General features: G+C 39.2%; 1 protein-coding gene across 1 annotated transcript in view; it reads left to right on the forward strand.

The window, feature by feature from the left end:
* The window catches only part of LOC132823320 (matrin-3-like), a 92,932-nt gene extending 75,297 nt beyond the window's left edge, over positions 1-17,635 (forward strand). The window contains exons 10-15 of the mRNA XM_060837006.1: positions 1,038-1,169; positions 3,404-3,456; positions 4,597-5,014; positions 7,613-7,931; positions 12,281-12,402; positions 14,183-17,635. Of these exons, the coding sequence (XP_060692989.1) occupies positions 1,038-1,169; positions 3,404-3,456; positions 4,597-5,014; positions 7,613-7,931; positions 12,281-12,402; positions 14,183-14,248 (1,110 nt within the window). The 3' untranslated portion in view covers positions 14,249-17,635. The remainder of the gene's footprint in view (positions 1-1,037; positions 1,170-3,403; positions 3,457-4,596; positions 5,015-7,612; positions 7,932-12,280; positions 12,403-14,182) is intronic.
* Positions 17,636-20,174: the final 2,539 nt, after the last annotated feature.

Raw genomic sequence — 20,174 nt, forward strand, 5'->3', positions numbered from 1 at the left:
AATAGCAGTTATCCATTTCAGAATAGCTGCATGATGTAAATGATGGTGGTTTTGTGCAGCAGCACCGTAAATGGCAGCTGCTGCTGAAGAAACCTTGTTAAGTCACATCAAACTGTTTGGAAATGATGAGTGATACATTTTGTTCTAGGTGGATTCGTTTTGGTGTAGCTTTTTCTCTAACATGGTTGGTGTATAAGGGTTTCCATCTGTTCATGTATCCATGCTGCTTTATTTATTTTTCTGTTTTAACTTTTGAGCCATATAACTCATATGCCCTAGCTGTTGAAACAGCACAGAAGCAGCTTTACTGCTCCCAGTGTTAAATTCATAATGAGTCATTGGTAATAGGTGTATATGAAAAAATTGAGTTAAAACATTGATATCGCAGACATAAAGAGAAAACTGACATGGGGGTTGGAGTCATAAAAGTATGTATGAATAATTTAGCAGAAATAGATTCAGTGAAAGAGTACCTATATTAGTGAAGTATGACATAATTTCTATTGCAAGAGTTGGAAGAAGTTGAAACCAAGTAGGTAGAATAACCAAAAGCAAATTCTTTAGAGTTTTAACTGAACCATCGATATAAAATGGTGGTCAAGCCTAAACATGTTAAGTGAGGTGGGAATTCTTATTTCTCAATGCACATTATGAAGAGATTTTAATCATGATGCTTTGCTAGATTTACAGCACCTCCAGAAGCAATTGATATTATTAAAAATAGTGACTCTGATAGCATTAAAGTTAAAGCTAAAATTACTTGCAGAAGTAAAGGTCCTTAACCGGATCCTTAAGGCCAGGATAACCTGAAAATCATTAACCAGCAATGAAAGAGAGGAATATCTCGTACCCAGAGATGAAATTTCTTGGTAAGTTTGTGTCAGTTGTGCTTCCCTGCTAAGGCAGATGATTCTTAATTAAAAGTGCATTGTTTGAAAGACTGAACAAGCGGCCACCTTTGATATTTTTCCTGTTGTACTGAAGCCATTATTCCAAACCTAGTTACACTTTCCAGTGATACTTTGTTTCAATCACAGGTTTTCCTGGAAATGGAAACACATCAGATGGCAATGGCCATGATAGAAAAGTTCAAGAAAATCCCTCTGATGTTCCATGGCAGAGAACTGAAAGTATATTTGTCTGAAAAATACAGAAGCTTAGTGTTAAGGGTAAGTTGTGTGGCTAATGTTCAGTTATAATCATAAAAGTTGAGGCCAGTGAGTGTTTAAGGATGAGATTGCAGAGTATTTGGAATTGCATGGTAAAATGGGGCTAAGTCAATGTAGCTTCGTCAAGAGGAGGTAATGCCTGATAAGTCTGTTAGAATGATTTGAGGCTGTAATGAGTAAGATAGTCAAAGCTGAGCCAGAAGGCGTATCTATTTGGATTTCCAGATGGTCTTTGTCAAAGTGCTGCACAGGAGGCTGTGAAATAAGATAACCCCTGGTGTTTGCAGCAAAGCACTAGCATGGATAGAGGATTGGCTGACTGGCAGGAGGCAGAGAGTGGGGATAAAGGGGTATTTTTCAAAATGGCAGCCGGTCACTTGTGGAGTTTGCAGAGGTCAGTATTGGGATCACAATAATTCATGGTATACATTAATGATCTGGATGAAGGAACTGAGGGCGTTGTTGCTGATTTTACAGATGACACAAAGTCAGGTGGAGGGACAGGTTCAAGCAGTGGGGAGGTTATAAAAGGACTTGGACAGGCCAGGAGAGTGGGCAAAGAAGCGGCAGAAGGAATACTGTGTGGAAAAGCGTGAGGCTTTGCACTTCGGTCAGAAAAATAGAGGTTTTGACTTTTCTAAATGGAGAAAGTGTAAAGTGGAAGTGAGAACCACAAAGTGACTTGCAAGTCCTAGTTAAGGATTCTCTTAAGGTTAGCATGCAGGTTCAGTTGGCAGTTAGGAAGGCAACTGTAATGTTAGTATTCATTTCAAGTGGGCTAGAAAATCGGCGCAGGATGTACTGCTGAGGCTGTTTCAGGCTCTGGCCAGACTACATTAGGAACATGAGGAAGAGTTTGAGGCCCTTTATCTAAGGGGCTGCTTTTGGAGGGGATCCAGAATATATTTATAACAGGGATCACAGGGGTGAAGAGCTTGTCGCCAATAGGGAATGATTGAGTACTCTGGGTCTGTACTCGATCAAGCTTAGAAGGATGAGAAGGGATCTTACAACGGAATACTGAGAGGCCTAGATAGATTGAGCATGGAGATGATGTTTCTACTAATAGGAGAGACTAGGATCCAAGGGCACCACCTCAGGTTGATGGGATGGCCCTTTAGAACTGAGCTGCATGATTAATTTGTGGAATTCATTGCCGTAGAAAGCTGTGGAGTCCAAGTCAATGAGTGTATTTAAGAACATAGGTTCCTGATTAGTAAGGGCAGGAGAATGATGTTTACTGATGCCAGCTATGATTGAATGGCAGAGCAGACTCAATAGGCTGAATGACCTAATTCTGCTCCTGTATCTTTTTGGTCTTCCTGTTGTATTTCATTGACATTTTGATATTGAGCAAACTCAGACTTTTTCTGGCACACAAATGCTCGTTTGATTTGTGTTACCAATGTGGTATAATTTGCTTCAACCAACATATAGTGCTCCTGTCTGAGTAGCAAAAAGTGAGGTCTGCAGATGCTGGAGATCAGAGCTGAAAATGTGTTTCTGGTTAAAGCGCAGCAGGTCAGGCAGCATCCAAGGAACAGGAAATTCGACATTTCGGGCTAAAGCCCTTCATCAGGAATCCTGATGAAGGGCTTTAGCCCGAAACGTCGAATTTCCTGTTCCTTGGATGCTGCCTGACCTACTGCGCTTTAACCAGCAACACATTTTCAGCTTCTGTCTGAGTAGAACCAGCATGGCTCCAGTGAGCAGGTGGGCAATGCTGTTAGGTAATTTAAGCAGCTGTGTGGTTGTAGGTATATATTCAGAGCACGTATCATATAGATACCTTTGCCTTCTAGGCCCTTCTGTTTAAACATAGAACTTTCAGTTGGATTAATGGATAATTGCAGAGTGATTATGGCATATTTTGTTAAGCTCTAACAAGCAAGTTATTTAAACTGTTTCACAAGATGGCCCATTTATCTAAATAAGGTCAGGAGTCACATGACACCAGGGTATAATCCCACAGGTTTATTTGAAATCACAAGCTTTTGGAGCGCTGCTTCATCAGCCTGACAAAGGAGCAACGCTATGAAAACTTCTGATTTCAAATAAACTTGTTGGACTAAACCTGGTGTCATGCAACTTCTGACCTTGTCCACCCCAGTCGACACCGACGTCTCATATTTATTTAGATAAAGGAGTACAACATGTACTTTAAGAATTGTCCTGCATACTTCAGGTATTAATTCAGGTGGCAATGGGGGATTAATATTTTTGTCTTTTTTCAGAAACCAGGCAAAGGAGTTGATGAACTGTTGAGGAACAGAGAGCGAGAAAATCGGTACGCTAACTGCTCGGGTGCTGATATCTGTTTTATTAACCTTGTCTCCAAATTTTAACTATAATCCATTCAGAATTAGTTAAACTTGTTTGAAAGACAGCTAATCTGTAAGTAGCAAGTTACAGTTGATTAACTTCTGGTCATTTCAGGTGTGAATTGTTTAGTGACCGGCATTTATTTTTACAAATATCATTCAAATGGCATTTCGGAGTACCAAGGTACTTGGTTTCTAAGACATTAACGGCCACTTGTTTCTTAAAATATAACAATAGCATTGTTGTATACATCTCTGCTGCTAATTCCAGAGCATTTTTAGTAGAGGCTTGTGGAATTGGTGACAGCTGTCAAAGATGGATTAAAGTATGTGGAAATGAAAGAAAACAATAAAGATTAAAAGTTAATGTTTCAACTCACTCAACCACACCTGTTTTTCTTGAGCTAAGTTAATAGACTTATTTCCAAACATTAAAAGGCTGTACTTTCTCCTGGAGGTTTAGGACATCAGTTTACATGTCATGTGATTTTCAGAATTCCATACCTTCCATGGTAATAGATTCAAGGTAATTTCAGCCCATTTTGTTTTACTGCAACCTTTTGACAGCAGGAAAATTAGATCTTGTGGATGAACTAGTTTAATTTCCTATGTTACTATTTTGCCTATACCATATTTTTTGACAGGGTCTGTGAGCTCAGTTGACTGGCTGCTTTGCAATGCAGGTAAACACCAACTGTGGCTTCAATCCCCACACTAGCGTGGTGACCCTCAAGTTAAACCACCACCAGTTGTCTTTTTATATTGAGCGAGAGCCCTATGATCCACAAGGACTATGGCAACTTTGCCTTTATGTGATCATTAACTGAGAACACAGACCAGTGACCTTCTTAGATCTCTGCCATTATCACAGATGTATAGGAAATGCATAAACACCACTACTTTGTCAGATTTAATTAGCTTATCTCTGGGGTGGAGAAATACTTTTCATCTGGTTTTTTAATGCCAGCTGACATCACAAGCTTGTAATCCAGATAATCACTGAAATAAACCTATAATAAATAAAACTGAAGACTTTTTTCTTTTTAAAAAAACTTTGTGGTACTTTCTGAAATACCTCGTATTAAAGATGTCTGTTTTGATTTCAGAAAAAGGGGTCGTTCTCATAGCCCTCCTTCTAAAAGAGCACGATCACCCAGCAACAAGAGAAAGGCTCAAGATAAATCCAAGAATTCTAAGGAAACAGACCATGAAAATGCACAAACAGGCTCTCCTTCAATGGAGAATGCAAGCCCTAAACAGTTGGAAGGAGAGAATGTTACAAAAATTAAGTCACAGGGTGGCCCTTCTCCAGACACCAAGAACTATGAAGAAGGTGGTACAGAAGACTTACTGTTAACGTATGATGAATTAGTGAAGGACAAATCTGCAGCTGGTGACAGAGGGGATGATTTGGAAGTGGAACTGGACCCAGATATAGAAGTTGGGCATTTCAATGAAGGTGAAATGAAAGATGAGTCTGATGCAGAACTAAGCTCTCGAGATGCAACACTATCATCTGAGAAGGTAGGCGTTAAAAGTTCACAAATTTGCAACTACTTTTGAGTATTCTAACAATTAATATGTGTTATTTGGATTCCAGAAACATAGGTTAGGTGGTTTTGTTTCTCCCTTCCAGTATCTATATTCTTTTACATTGTTGGTGTCAATACTTTAGAATTCTTGCATTTCAGTCACTTTTCATTCTAGTTTCAAGTCAGTGTGGATTTGTAGTATAGTGAGTGCAATGTGTTAATAATGGGTAAGTTTGTATGCTGTACAGCATAGTTATTATGGTAAATTGCATGAAATAGGAATATCTTTTTTGAAATAAGTGCGACTTTGTCCTTTACAGCTGAAAAGCCTTGAGATTAACAGCGAAAGAGCCTGAGATGACTTACTGCTCCTAAGCTCCAGCACAGCAGTGCTAAATTATGCTTTGAAGCACACCCAATGGTTTCCATGCAGCCTTCGCATACATATTGGATATTACCATCATCCTTTATGGGAGTGGAATATAAAGTGGTTATTTCTTTTATTCACTCATGGGACATGGGTGTTGCTGGCTGGGGCCAAAATTTGTTGCCTGTCCCTTGTTGAAGGTGAGAAGGTAATGATGAGCTGCAGCCTTGAACTGCTGCAGTCCATGTGTGATAGGTTTATCCACAATGCTATTGGGGAGGGAATTCCAGGATTTTGACACAGCAACACTGAAGGAATGATGTATTTCCAAGTTAGGATGGTGAGTGGCTTAGAGAGAACTTGTAGGTGGTATTACTCCTACGTATCTGTTGCCCTTGTCCTTTAGGTGGAAGGGGTTGTGAGTTAGATGTGCTTTCTGAGGATCTTTGGCAACGTTTGCAAGTGAAACTTGTCGATTATATGTACTGCTGCTACTGAGCACCAATGATGGAGTGACTGAATGGCAACACATCCACAAATAATCAAGTGGGCTGCTTTGTCATGGATGGTGTCAAGCTTTTTGAGTGTATTTGGAGCTGCATTCATCCAGGCACTTCTGAATTGTGCCTTTGGTGGGGAAATGGGGTGAGTTACTCACTGCAGTATCCCTAGCCTCTGACCTGCTCTTGTGACTGCTGTATTTATGTTGAGGGTTCAGTTCATCCTGGCCGATTGTGATGATAACATCATTGAATGCCAAGGTAGCGGTAGTTACATATCTCTTATTTGAGATGGTCATTTAAGTGGCCGGAGTGTTTCTTGGAGTAAACTGATACTTGATATAAGTGCAATCATTGCAGCAAATTGGAAATCTCATATACCTAGCAAATTTCTTTCACTTTTTCTTTGGGATGTAGCTGTTTATAAGACAGTGTTCAGTTGCAGTGTGACTTCCATATTGTGGTGCAATTTTTCAATGTAAAGCATCTCCCATTTCCAAACTGCCATCATTATATATTTCCTGAAATGTAGCATCACTAGATGGAGCAGTTTTCACTTCCTGTCTGCTTCCAAGATTTTTTTCGATCACTGCTGGAAAAACTCTTCAGAGTTCCTTGCTTTGAACATGTATGTTCTTATAGTGAATTGACTATTTATTATAACATATGATGTGCAGATTTCAAAGCACAATATCCACAGGGAACCAGTCTTAGAGCTACTGGACTGACAATACATTATCTATCTGTTTATGTTGGACCACCGCAACATATTCCTTTATCATTAACTACATCTTGTTGAAACAAGCAAACTCAACTAAATAGGTGACAGCCAAATGCTGCTCATTTCTCAAGAAATTGGGGTCAACCTTCCTAGCTTAAGACTAATCAAAGCTTGTCACTTTACTGTTAATAAGCATTAATGGTCGCATTCTCCATGGCAACATCTCCTACCAATTAGATCTAATTCGTCAACCAGTCAGCACTGTGATAAGTGTGTATGTTGGTCTTCTGTTTGAATTGGTATTCTTGCAAACTGTCTTGGTGAGTGCAAGATAAAAAGCTTTGAAGAACTGTCTTTTCTCAGCAGTTCCTAAAAGAATATTTGTCCATCTGGATCAATTAAACCACCATGTTTTATATAGCCAAACAAAAGCCATTCGGGTCCTCCTGCTTTCAGTGATCTACTTGAGTTGTTGAAAAGGTCTTTTTTTTGGCCATTAGTCCAATACTGCTTGACGAGCTTTCTAGTTTGAGTGGTGAATATAATGCTTGGATCCTTTAACTGATTCTTGATGTCGACTTAAGCATTATTTAGAAGAAGCTGTCCTAGCTCCTGTATTGATCCAGATGTACATCACCACCAAGTTTGAATGACCTTTTATGTGGTCTTCACCTTCTGCAAAAACATCCTTTTTTTTCCCTTTTTTTTGAGTCCTTGCCTCACTCTATCAATTTGATGTTTTAGTAATTTGCTCCCTTCAGGGTGACTGAAATTTAGGTCCAAATAAAATAAGCAAGAAGAGTTTGATGGCCATTGTATTTATGCAGGGCTCCTTTTAGATCATCAAACTCAAAAAGGCTAGTACCTCATTTTTTTTGTTACCTCAGCCAAAACAAATCATTGGATCAGCCTAGAGATCTTACAGTGGATCTTATATGTATTGTGAAGCTGCTCAATCTTTTTGTGAATTAATGACATTTTTTGTTTTTTTTCTCTCTGTAGAGATCAGAAGGCATTCGGTGTCCAGAGTACATGGATGAGTTTTTTGCCCTTGATGAGATTGATGATCCAGATGGTCAGAAAATCAAATCTGCTCAAACAGACAAAATGCTTACTGATGACATCAAAGATGAACAAAATGCTGAAAATGAAAGTTATCTAAGAAATAATATGAGTGAAAACACTGATGTTAAAACAGGTGAAGAAGTGAAGGGAAACATGTCCACATTAAGTGGAGAGCCATCAACCGAGCAAATCCAGGCACTTTCTCCTCTTCCAGAAGAATACAAACTTGGGCCATATAAACCCAACAATCCTGTAGGTAAGATTTTTCTTTAAATAGTAACTGGGATGTCGCTGTGAAGGCTAGAATTTTATTGCTCATCCTTTAAATCCTTAAATGTGGTGAGTCATCTTACTGAGTGCAGTTGACAGGTTAACTAGGTTATTTCAGAGGGCAGTTTGATCACATTGTTGAGAGTTCTGGAGTTATCTATTGCCCATAACATTTAGGGTCAGGAGACTTTCTTCTCTCAATGAAGTGAATTGAATTATTGAACGAGTTTTTTTTTGGAAAGGCAATCTGATGATCAAGAATGGCAATCAATACTGAGAACTAGCTATTTATTCCAGATTTTTAATTTAATTAATTGAATTTAAATACCCTGTATTGGATTTGAACTCTTTGAAGTCACTAGTCCAACAACCTTAGCATCAATTAATCCCTTAATATTTTCTTTCTCTCTAGACAACTAGATTCATTAGTTGCTTTTCATCAGAAAACTGAGGAGCCTATGAGTTAAAACAATGCCTTAGAACTAATTCTTCATGAATAAATTACTCCATGTGATGTGAACACACTTCCCAGTAAGATCAGTAATAACCAATCGTTCTTGAATGATTTTCCCTTTCCTAATCATTGTCTCTAAGGGCTGATTATAACAGGTCCTTGGTGAAAGTGGGTACTGCAGGTGCTGGAAAAGCACAGGAGGTCAGGCAGCATCCGAGGAGCAGGAAAATTGACCTTTCAGGCAAAAGCCCTTCATGATAAAGGGTTTTTGCCCTAAATGTCAATATTCCTGGTCCTCAGATGCTGCCTGACCTGCTGTGCTTTTCCATCACTACTCTAATCTGTAACAGGTCCTTTCCCAGGCAGAGATTGGCTATTTCAGCAGGCAGAACTGTGAGTACTATAAGAATTGACACCTGCCAGTGCTGCACCACACTGCCACATCACATCTGAGTGGATATGGAGTTGGGTTAACTGTTTGCACGGCAAACAATCTTGTAATTGAGAAAAAAACTTCACATTTCGGATTTCGGATAACAAATTGTGTACCTGTACATAGAAATGAATGTCATTAAAGATAATGTTGGTCAGAAACAGGGTTCATTCTCATGGGGAATGAGGAAATAGGAAAGTAATTGAGCAAATACTTGAGCCTGGATTTTCATTCCCTGGTCAGAGCATAGAGAGTTGGGCTGTTTCTCAGCATCACAGACCTGAACTTGGAAAAAGTGACCCAGAAGGTCAGACTTTCTTTTCATTGCGATGGGCCACCCTTGGAGATGATCCAGAATGAATGCAGAGACAAGCTGAGCAGAAGTCTACAATAGTTCACTGTCACTGTTTAGAAGTTTATTTCATTTTAAAATACCTGTAGACCTCACCTCTCAAGCTTCCTACCCTCATAACCTTTCCCTCCCAGCCCCCACTTTCCAAAAACATACCATGTCCCATCCATGTCACCTCATACTAACCTCTGCCAGTTTCATCTCGACTTGCGCTGCCTACTCTTTGCCCTGAAACCAATTTATCAGTATACATTATGGTCAAACCTCAGTACCAGTGCAGAGATGAAGTTCTTTTTATTGCAAGGAGAATGGAATGTAAAAGTAAGAAAGTTTTGTTGCAATTGTTAGAATGTCGGTGAGGCCATGTCTGGACTATTGTGTACAGTTTTGGTCTCCTTATTTAAGAAATAATGTAACTATGTTAAAGGCAGTTTGAATGAAAACATAGGATGGCTGGATTCTCATTTAGGAAAACCCATTTACTACAATACAATTCTTTGCCTACCTAATGTTATAAGAATAAGTATTTAATTGAAATTCACAGTCCTCATAAGAACAAGCATTGAAATTAATTTATAGTTTAACTTTAAAGAGTCTATAACCAATTGGAGCTGTCAGTCAAATGGCAGGCACACTATGATAAAGGATGGTTGTGAAATAAGTGATGTATCAGAATTCCTGTGATGGGAGTCCTCGGGGGTTATGTCAACAGACAGCGGGAAATAGCAGGCAATGCTCTGCGTTAATACTTCATTTGGCCAGGATTTTAAAAGATCTTGACAGCTCCTTTTGATAGGTCCTCTTGATATTTAGTCTTGGCACAGATTTTAACAGAACTGTTGACACTTACCACAATGTTTGTGTGGATAGTCAATGTGTTTATGCAACTGTATCCACTTCATGCCTACTTGTACCATTACAAAGGGTACTTACCCCTTGGGGAGGTTATCTTACCTCTCCAAAAGAATACCCAAGTTATCTAAATAATTGCAAAAAGTGACCAGCTCTTAGAAGTTTTGCTGTGCACACTTAAGTGCACTTTTGGGTAACCAGAATCTCACTATGGAACCATCTGATGATTTGAATAACCAGCTGCCTTTGTGAAGTCTGAATACATGAATGTCATCTTGATCCCATTCCACTCATGTGAAAATGGCAAGTGCTATGTTTGGGGATGGGACTTCAAATTTTCTGGACTTAACCATTTTTGCCACAAGCAAGAAACTTTCCTGTAAAGATGTTATCCTATATGCGTATCTACACAGTACACAAGTTGTACATATACACCACAAATGGAGAGTAACCAGACACAGATGAAAGTAATTCGAACTAAAAGTTGACAGATGTTAAACTGATGGCTTACATTTAGCATTCAAAAATGGATAGATGCAGATAATAGATCAGTGATCAGAAATTTCTACTAGATTTCTGACACTGTGATTTGGAAAGCTCCCAGTTTAAATATGTGATGCAATTCTGTGGACTAGCCCAAGGAATGGGGTACAAAAATATTGGTAACTATTGTCAGTCTGAGAGATCAGGAACTGACTGCACAGCTGTAATTGGAGGAGCATTGAGCATGGGAGAATCTGAGTAGCTGCTGCTTCAGTGTAAATTTTGTCTCTTCCATGTTGGTTGCTCCAGCTCCTCTAATCACAGGTCTCATCCTCCTGTTCTTGCTGCTCCTCCAGTGACATGGTCTGTGATTGGAGGAATGTTGATGACTATTGAATCAGTTTGCAAAGGATATAATTTTTTTTATTGCATCCACAGTGGGTTCCTAGAAAAATAGTAGAGATCATGGCTGCCAGTATGTAAAAATATGTTTAACAGTCTAAGCTTTTCTAGCAATGAAAGTGTTTGTGTAGGAAATTGTAACTTGGCAAGTTTTTAAACCAGCAATGCATGTTTATGCATCTAGAGATATTAGCTAGATGATGGCATTGTAACTTCAAAAATGAGCATTAAGGTAAAGCCCAAGTCTCTAAAGTGGCAATGAATTCATATACAGAAATTATATTTACAAAAGGATGTCTAAATAATAATTTGCCATTACATAAATTGTTCAGTATTCTCGTACCAGTAGACCCCAGCATCTGAGTCTTGAACACTACCAGCATTCATCAGAAGCCAGACTCCTTCCTGAGGGAAATGCTACTAAGTAGAAATGAGGTGAGATTAGATTCCCTACAGTGTGGAAGCAGGCTGATCAGCCCAAAAGTCCACACCGACACTCCAAAGAGCAACCCACCCAGACCCATTTCCCCCGACTAATGCACCTAACCCTATGGGCAATTTAGCATAGCCAGTTCACCTGAGCTGCACATCTTTGGACTGTGGGAGGAAACCGGAGTACCTGGAGGAAACCCATGCAGAGAGTGGGAGAATGTGCAAACTTCACACAGTTAGTCACCCGAGGCTAGAATTGAGCCCAGGTCCCTGGCACTGTGAGGCAACAGTGCTAACCACTGAGCCACCGTGCCATCCAGTGCAATTTTAAGAGAACAAAATCTGTTGCTCCATTGTTGTGGTTGGTTTCTGTACTTAAGTTGGCTGCAGGCCTATGTATCTGGGGCTCAGTGCAGTTTATTAGCAATAGATTCTTAATTGAACAGATTAACTGATGGATGAGAAATTCAAGCTTAATATTAAGGTTATTCTACGATGGATTCAAAAGGGTCAATTTGCCTCTTCTAAGACCTGGAGCAGGACCTGTTTAATGGAAATCCCAGGCTTTTAAGCAATGTCTTCATTGTTCAAATTTTACCAACCATTGAATAACTAACAGAGAGCTTGGTTAAAAACCCCAGAGTAATAGTAGTGCATCATAGTGTCAGGCCTCAAAGTAGGAGATACTGTTAGTAATTTTGTAAACTGCAACACTTCTTCATCTTTACAACAATACCTGCATTTCTTAATTTGATAAAGCACACTGGTCCTAATCACCCTATATATTTGAAGTAGTATGTAGACTTCTGAAAGATAGTGTACATACCTTACTGGTATGGTTAGTATCTGCTGTGTTTACTTTGGGTCTGTTTACGTATTTGTATCAGAAGGATCATTTAGATTCTAATGTTCTCTGTCTTCTTTCAGGTTTAGATTATGTGGTTCCAAAAGCTGGCTACTACTGCAAACTTTGCCGTCTCTTCTACACAAGTGAGGAGACAGCTAAGCAGACGCACTGTGGCACCGTTGAGCATTATGAGAGACTTAAGGTAAATTTGGATGTTCAGGGAAGCAGGTCTTTCTTTCTGCATACATGTCAGTTTTTTGAAGAAGATTGTAACTTGTATAATACGGCCTAGGTAAGGTTCAAAAAGTAACACAAGTATGGAACTATGTATTGTTGGAAAGAGGCGATTCAAATAGTGCATTTAATTCATGTTTAAATTAAAATATCTCTGACCATATCTGTAAACCTTTTAGTAGGAGGATGACAGATTGAGGAATGAAAAAATCATTACTTTCCTGGTTTTCTTTTGGTAGCAATGCATTATTTGGGATTTTAAAAGCTTTTTTTTCCATTTGGTATGTTAGTTACACCCAGCAATAGTTAACCTAAGCTTAATTCAGCAGTTTTTTATTCTGTATGGATATGTAAGAATGTGTTTTCTTATCATACTCTATCGAGCAATTGAATCATTCCAAATTCTATATCCATTATGTCTAATCTTGTTGCAGTAGGGCATGAATAGTTTTTTTAAATTTCCTAAACGTTTGTTTGAAGTGTGAGCTGTTAACTGTTCAGTAAAGGCAATAGGAAGCCTGGTGCCTTGATGAGCAAAACAGATGAAATATATATCATTTCTTTAATACTTTATATAATCTCAAAGATTAAAGAAATACAGAGGAACAACTGGCAAAGTGAGTTAGAGCTGGTAAATTCAAATCAGGTACATCAGGTGAGGGAAGCATTGAATTAAGGGAGACATAAAAAGACAGGTTTATAAATTTTAAAAAAGTTTGAGAACTATGCACTTTAAATCTCCTAAAGCAATTTGCAACCTGATTTTGTGTTTGTTTAAAATTGCTTTTTTTTGTGGAAGTGAGGTTCATTAGCAATAATACATAATTGTCTCATCATTAAAAGGGTTTCTGTGATGTTACTTACTAAACTTATCCTTCTGTGGCAAGTTTACTGGATGATGTACACTAAAAATACAGAAACTCCATGAAAAACACAAGGTGCTGTTTTTGTGAAGCTTAAAGTAGGGGAATGCCAATTGGGTATAAACAGGTGACAAGTTACACTTTACAGAATCTACAAAGTTAAAAATCTCACAACACTAGGTTATAGTCTAACAGGTTTAATTGGAGCACTAGCTTTTGGAGTGCCGCTCCTTCATCAGGTGGTTGTGGAGGACACAACCAGCTGAAGGAGCGGTGCTCCAAAAGCTAGTGCTTCCAATTAAACCTGTTAGACTACAGCCTAGTGTTGTATAATTTTTAACTTTGTACACCCCAGTCCAACACTGGCATCTCCAAATCATTTTTACAGAATGTCTCGTTCTCAACCTAAGTTTCTAGCCAATTTATGCAATAATATAGGATACTTTCTATGCCCCTTTCAGTAAAATCTGGTCTATTTAATTGCATTAGGAGTGCAGCAATTGTTCTATAGGCAGATATGCCATCCTCAATTTATTGTGCTGTAGACCAGGATTCATGTTGTAAGTTTGCTCAGTGAGCTGGTAGGTTTGTTCTCATACCTAAGAACAAACCTACTGGCTCAGTGAGCAAGCTCTCAACCTGAGCTACAAATGATCTCAAAAATCGCAACCAGGATTCATGTATGGCTTCATAACTAGTTATAAATTTCATTTTTATTTTTGCTTTGAAATCCATCATAAATACTTAAATAAAAATAAAATTTTACTACTTTCACTGGAAATCACTCACCCTACTTGTCATTGTAGTTCAAATAGGTAAAACATGGTGTTTTCTGTACCTTTTGACAGTGTTAGTTAACTCAGTCTTTCTACTGTACTTTTAAAGAAAGCGCTGGCCAAGCAAGCTATGGAATACTGGAGAGAAAAGCAACAGCAATTCGTTCTGGAGTGACTGAACAAGAACTGAGCAAAACATTGAGAAGCATAATTCCAGTATTACCCAAAACATTGAACACAATCTGACAACCCAGATGGATATGGTCTTTTTTGCAATTTTTAAACTAGCAAGATTTATATGAGTATTGTGCTCTAATGATGAAAACCTTAGGGCTGTAAGAAAGTTTGAGTTTTGAAACATTGACGATATATTATAACTTTAATGTTCATGTTTCTTTTTGGTTTTGAAGCTTCATTAAGTCGAACTCCCAACTGCAGTAATCACTTCCTTCCAACAGTGAAACAGACTCTCTACTTCAATCCTATTATCCTACAATGTTGATCTCAAACACAGTATCATTTCACAGTAAATTGCTTCTCATCACTTAACTATATGATCATTTTTCATGAAACAGTGATGATTTCAGTCTAGCAAATGAAGCTTCAAAATATTTTTTAAAGTTTGATTTGTTAGCACCTGTTTAAAATAAAACTGAAAGTGTTGAACTTCTAACATACAGTATTTGTCTCTGGTTAAATATTTGTGATTGGCTTGTGGAGACATGAAGCTTTTAATCATTCATTGCTAGTTATGTTTTGTTGAGCTAATATAAATGTTGACAATGTAACTGGCAGTAACTGGAAAAAAAGTAAAATACTCTTCAGAAAGAATGAATGAAAGGTTAAATGGGAATGAATCTCATCCATCATTGTTCCTTCACTGGTTTAAATTAGAATATTGAGTTGTCAGTTATGTTTTCAATTGTAAAACCATAAGTAGAGAGTTTGTAATCTGGGTTGTGATATATTGGACCAACACTGATATCCATCCATTTCAACCCAAACTAAGCAAATATTTTGAGATTTTATTTTCTTTACCACACATATAACATTGGAAAAAAAATTCTGTTTTTGTCTTAAAATGGTTGTTTCTTCATTCATTCAGTGAATTTTCATCTCCAAGTAGGAATTATTGTCACCTGCAGTATAAACCAGCTATAAGAAATGTCATTGTCTGGCAATTTACATGTGCTAAGTGCAACATACTTGGGATTGTTTGGCTCTTCCCTCTATGGATTAGCAGTAATTCATGTTCTCTGTGATTTTGTTTTCATAGATTAAGGTTATGTACTGTAAGTACTCTTAACATTTTTACTTTTGTAAGCATGCTAAAGAACCATATTCAACACTTGGTGTGATGTTCAGTAAACAAACAATTTTAATTTATAACCAGCTCTCAATCTGCAATGAAGAGTGTTTTCCAAATATCATACCTGGTTGTATGAATTTTGTTCATAGCAGAATATGCTTAGCTCATTTTATTGCCTACTGTCATATTCAGTTTTCGTTAGGACCAAGTGATCACTTAATGTAACAGCCAGTTTTTGAGGCACGTAACCATAATTGTCAAAGATTTGGTCAATGCTTGAATAGTAGAATAGGTTTTTTAAGATCTCTAATGTATCAATTTAAAAGTATATATGAAATGCTGCAGTTTTTATTAACTTGGCTCGCCCTCAAGTAACATGTGGAAACCTCATCAAATTTGGATGACTCAAAATTCTAAATCTGGAATGCAATAAAAAAAGTGTATTTTGGAAGTTCCCATTACTGGGTTTTTTAGACTGAAGTAGATTATTTCAAGACAATATCTCAGCTGTGATATGGGCACCCCATTTGGCTTCTTGAGATCTTTGTACTTTAGTTCAGTCATTCATTTAGATTGCAGCAAAATACCTGACATGCATGATGAAATCAGGGTCTCCAGACATTGTAACATGACTGCCTTAGAGCATTTAGATCAGTGCTTTCTAAACTTGAGGCTTGAAAATTGTTGTGACCGTTCAGTGAGAACTAAGAGTGCAGGGGCCTGTTACAGTGGAAGCACAGCTGTTATAATTCAGTCAGAGCTGTACAGGGGCCATTATTGCCCCAGAGGCCATGACCCCAAAGTCCAAACCCCTTCCCACTTGGGAAACCCTAATTTAGAAATTACCTGCATGAACCTCCTAAGGAGAGAGTGGAATGGAAAAATGAGGGGTATTTTGCTGAATTTATTGACTTGTATGCTGCATTCAGTGAAACAACTTGCCAAACGGATAATAAAGGGGCATGAACTACATTGGTTAATTCAGATGTCGTTATCCAAACTCCTGTGCAACTGCAACTCATTTTTAGATATTTCGTGTTACTGATGCCATGCATGTCATTGTGTAAATTCTTGCATATTGTGTCATAAAGATATTCAAAATATGTTTGCCATCAGTAAAAAAAATTGTAAATCCCAAAGAAACCAAAGTAACTTGAAACAATGGTTTGACACCACTGGATTAATTAAGCCTCAAAATTCTTGTCACTTGCACAATTAAAAAGTGTTGCGTTGTGCAGTATTTGGAAAGTGTAGAAGTTCAGATATTTTGAAAAAAACTTGAACTGTCTATGGGGAACAAACAACAATGGCATTCAGAAAGTCTAATAACTCAGAATTGCCACAAAAATTGATTTTTTTCATGTTGATAATTTGTCAAAAGATCAGATTTGAGAACATTGAGAGTTCTTTCACTGTCCTAAATTTTATATAAATAACTTGTTTTCAGTTTGACTCAGTCAAAACCAGATTCTTACCTTCATTTACAATTGAACTAAAATACTTGCTTTTGCGTTTTTAAGAGCAAGCATGCTTGTCTATTAGATCTAAGAGTGTATTTAGTAAACTTCTGAGAGATGGTGTTGGTATTTAAAGTATACAGACATACTAAATCATTGCCGATTAGAACTGTGATGTACTCTTGCTTCTTGTTTAAACCTGTGGTTTTTAGTACAGACATTGTTTTGTATTCAAACTGTTGAAATATTTTTCTTTGGTTTGATCTGTAATGAACCAAATGTTGTACAAAGAAGCCTTGGTAGATCACTTGCCTTCCAAATAGATGGCCAGAATTGATAGCTAGATTACCCTATCAGGAGAATCCTTCTGGCCTAGTCAGATAAGTGTTCCCAATTCTTGGGCAGCATGTGAAAGCGAGATGTTCCCTCTTAGAAGTGATATGTGACTCCCAAGTGATGTATAACATTTCTGAGAACAGCTAAACATGGAATACTGCTATAAGCAGTAAATTGGTGAGTAACTTCGTGATTTGAAAACTGGTAGTTAATGAAGTGGGCCGGCTTTCTTTTATTTCATGTTTGATTGCAGTGTTGTTAAAATTGTTTGCTTTTAAACTCTTTCTTCAACTTTAATGTGTCCAGGATTGGTTGGAAAACCAGCTTTAAATGATAAAATGTGAAATTGTTGGTTTATTTTGTTTGTTTAAAATTGTGCTGTTGAGAAGGTTGGCTGGAATGGTGAGCCTGTTATGCCTGAACACTACACAATAAAACTTTTATATTGTTATTGGTGAAAGATGGTCTTAGGAGATTCAACTTTTTTTCCCCCCAGCAAGTGTAAGGGTGATAAAGCTTGGAGTGCTGAGAACGATAAAATCAGGAATTTGGCAGAAGTGTTTGATTAGTTTTTGTAAAAGCAGAAGGTCACAAAACCAAAACACAACAGACTTGTGGTAAACCCCTTGTGTCTCAGTTTGGTACTGTTTTCTCTCCACTGAATAACTATGTGGATTCAAATCCCACTGCAGAATTTAAACAAGTAAACAGGGCTGTCATTTCACTCTCGTGTTGAGGTGTGTTATGTAAATGACATTACATTGTGGCATGTCCACCTATTGGGTGGGTCAATAGCATTATGCTAAAGGACATGGTGTTCGAGAAGTAAGTTTGCTCACTGAGCTGGAAGATTCATTTTCAAATGCTTCATCACCATGACTAGGTAACATCAGTGAGCCTCTGCTGAAGCGCTGGTGCTATGTCCTGCTTTCTATTTGTGTTTATGTTTCTTTGGGTTGGTGATGTCACTCTGTGTTGATGATATCATTTCCTGTTTTTTTTTCTATAGGGGTGGTGGATGGTGTCCAAATTGATATGTTTGTTGAGAATTCTGGTTAGAATGCCATGTTTCTAGGAATTCTTGTGCGTGTCTCTGTTTAGCTTGTCCTTGGATAGATGTGTTATCCCAGTCAAAGAGTCCTTCCTCATCTGTATGTAAGGATACTAGTGAGAGAGGGTCATGTCTTTTTGTGGCTAGCTGATGGTCATGTATCCTGGTGGCTAGTTTTCTGCTTGTTTGTCCAATGTAGTGTTTGTTACAGTTCTTGCAAGATATTTTGTAAATGACGTTCGTTTTGCTTGTTGTCTGTATAGGCCCTTTTAATTTCGTTAGCTGCTGTTTTAGTGTATTGGTAGGATTGTCAGCTATCAAACTGCCATTCCTAGATCGCACAGTAGAGCAAACAGTCATGGGCCCCAGTTATGCCTGCCTCTTCGTCGGATACGCGGAACAGTCCACCTTCTGCCGCTACACTGGCACCCCCCCCCCCACCTTTTCCTCTGCTACATCAATGACTGTATCAGTACTACCTCGTGCTCCCACGAGGAGGTTGAACAGTTCATCCACTTTACCAACACCTTCCACCCTGACCTCAAATTTACCTGGACTGTCTCAGACTCCTCCGTCCCCTTCCTAGACCACTCCATTTCTATCTCGGGCGACCGACTCAACACGGACATTTACTATAAACTGACCGACTCCCACAGCTACCTGGACTACACCACCTCCCACCCTGTCCCCTGTAAAAACACCATCTCATATTCCCAATTCCTTCGTCTCCGCCGCATCTGCTCCCAGGAGGACCAGTTCCAATACCGCACAGCCCAGATGGCCTCCTTCTTCAAAGACCGCAATTTCCCCTCAGACGTGGTTGACGATGCTCTCCACTGCATCTCCTCCACTTCCCGCTCCTCCGCCCCTCCAATCGCCACCAGGACAGAACCCCACTGGTCCTCCACCAACCTCCAGATACATCGTATCATCCTTCGTCATTTCTGCCACCTCCAAACAGACTCCACCACCAGGGATATATTTCCCTCTCCTCCCCTATCAGTGTTCCGGAAAGACCACTTCCTCCGCGCCCCCCTCGTCAGGTCCACACCCCCCACCAACCCAACCTCCATTCCCGGCACCTTCCCCTGCACCCGCAAGAAATGCAAAACTTGCACCCACAGCTCGCCCCTCACTTTCCTCCAAGGCCTCAAGGGATCCTTCGATATCCATCACAAATTCACCTGCACCTCCACACACATCATTTACTGCACCTGCTGCTCCCGATGTGGCCTCCTCTGCGTTGGGGAGACATGCCGCCTACTTGCGGAACTTTTCAGAGAACATCTCTGGGACACCCACACCAACCAACCCAACTGCCCAACTTTAACCCCCCCCCTCCATCGCCAGACCATGGTAACACGACGCATGGAGGGAGAGCACCTCATCTTCTGCCTAGGAACCCTCCAACGACAAGGGATGAATGCAGATTTCTCCAGCTTCCTCATTTCCCCTCCCCCTACCTTATCTCAGTCCCAACCCTTGGACTCAGCACCGCCTTCTTGACCTGCAATCTTCTTCCCGACCTCTCCGCCCCACCCCCTCTCCAGCCTATCACCCTCACTTTAACCTCCTTCCACCTATCGCATTTCCAACGCCCCTCCCCCAAGTCCCTCCTCCCTACCTTTTATCTTAGCCTGCTTGGCACACCTTCCCCATTCCTGAAGAATTCTCCTGCTCTTTGGATGCTGCCTGACCTGCTGCGCTTTTCCAGCAACACATTTTTCAGTCAGACGTCAAATCAGCATCTACAGGAAAACAGCATATACAGACCAAATACTGAACTTCAGAAGCAATCATCCCAACACCCACAAAAAAAGCTGCATTAGAACTTTATATCGACGAGCCACTACACATTGCTGCACAGAGGAAAATCACCTTTACAGTGTATTCAAAAAGAACAGGTAGCCAATGAACACAGTCTGCTAATTTCTCAGCAACAAACCCA

Source organism: Hemiscyllium ocellatum, chromosome 16, assembly GCF_020745735.1.
Source record: "Hemiscyllium ocellatum isolate sHemOce1 chromosome 16, sHemOce1.pat.X.cur, whole genome shotgun sequence".
NCBI lineage: Eukaryota > Metazoa > Chordata > Chondrichthyes > Orectolobiformes > Hemiscylliidae > Hemiscyllium > Hemiscyllium ocellatum.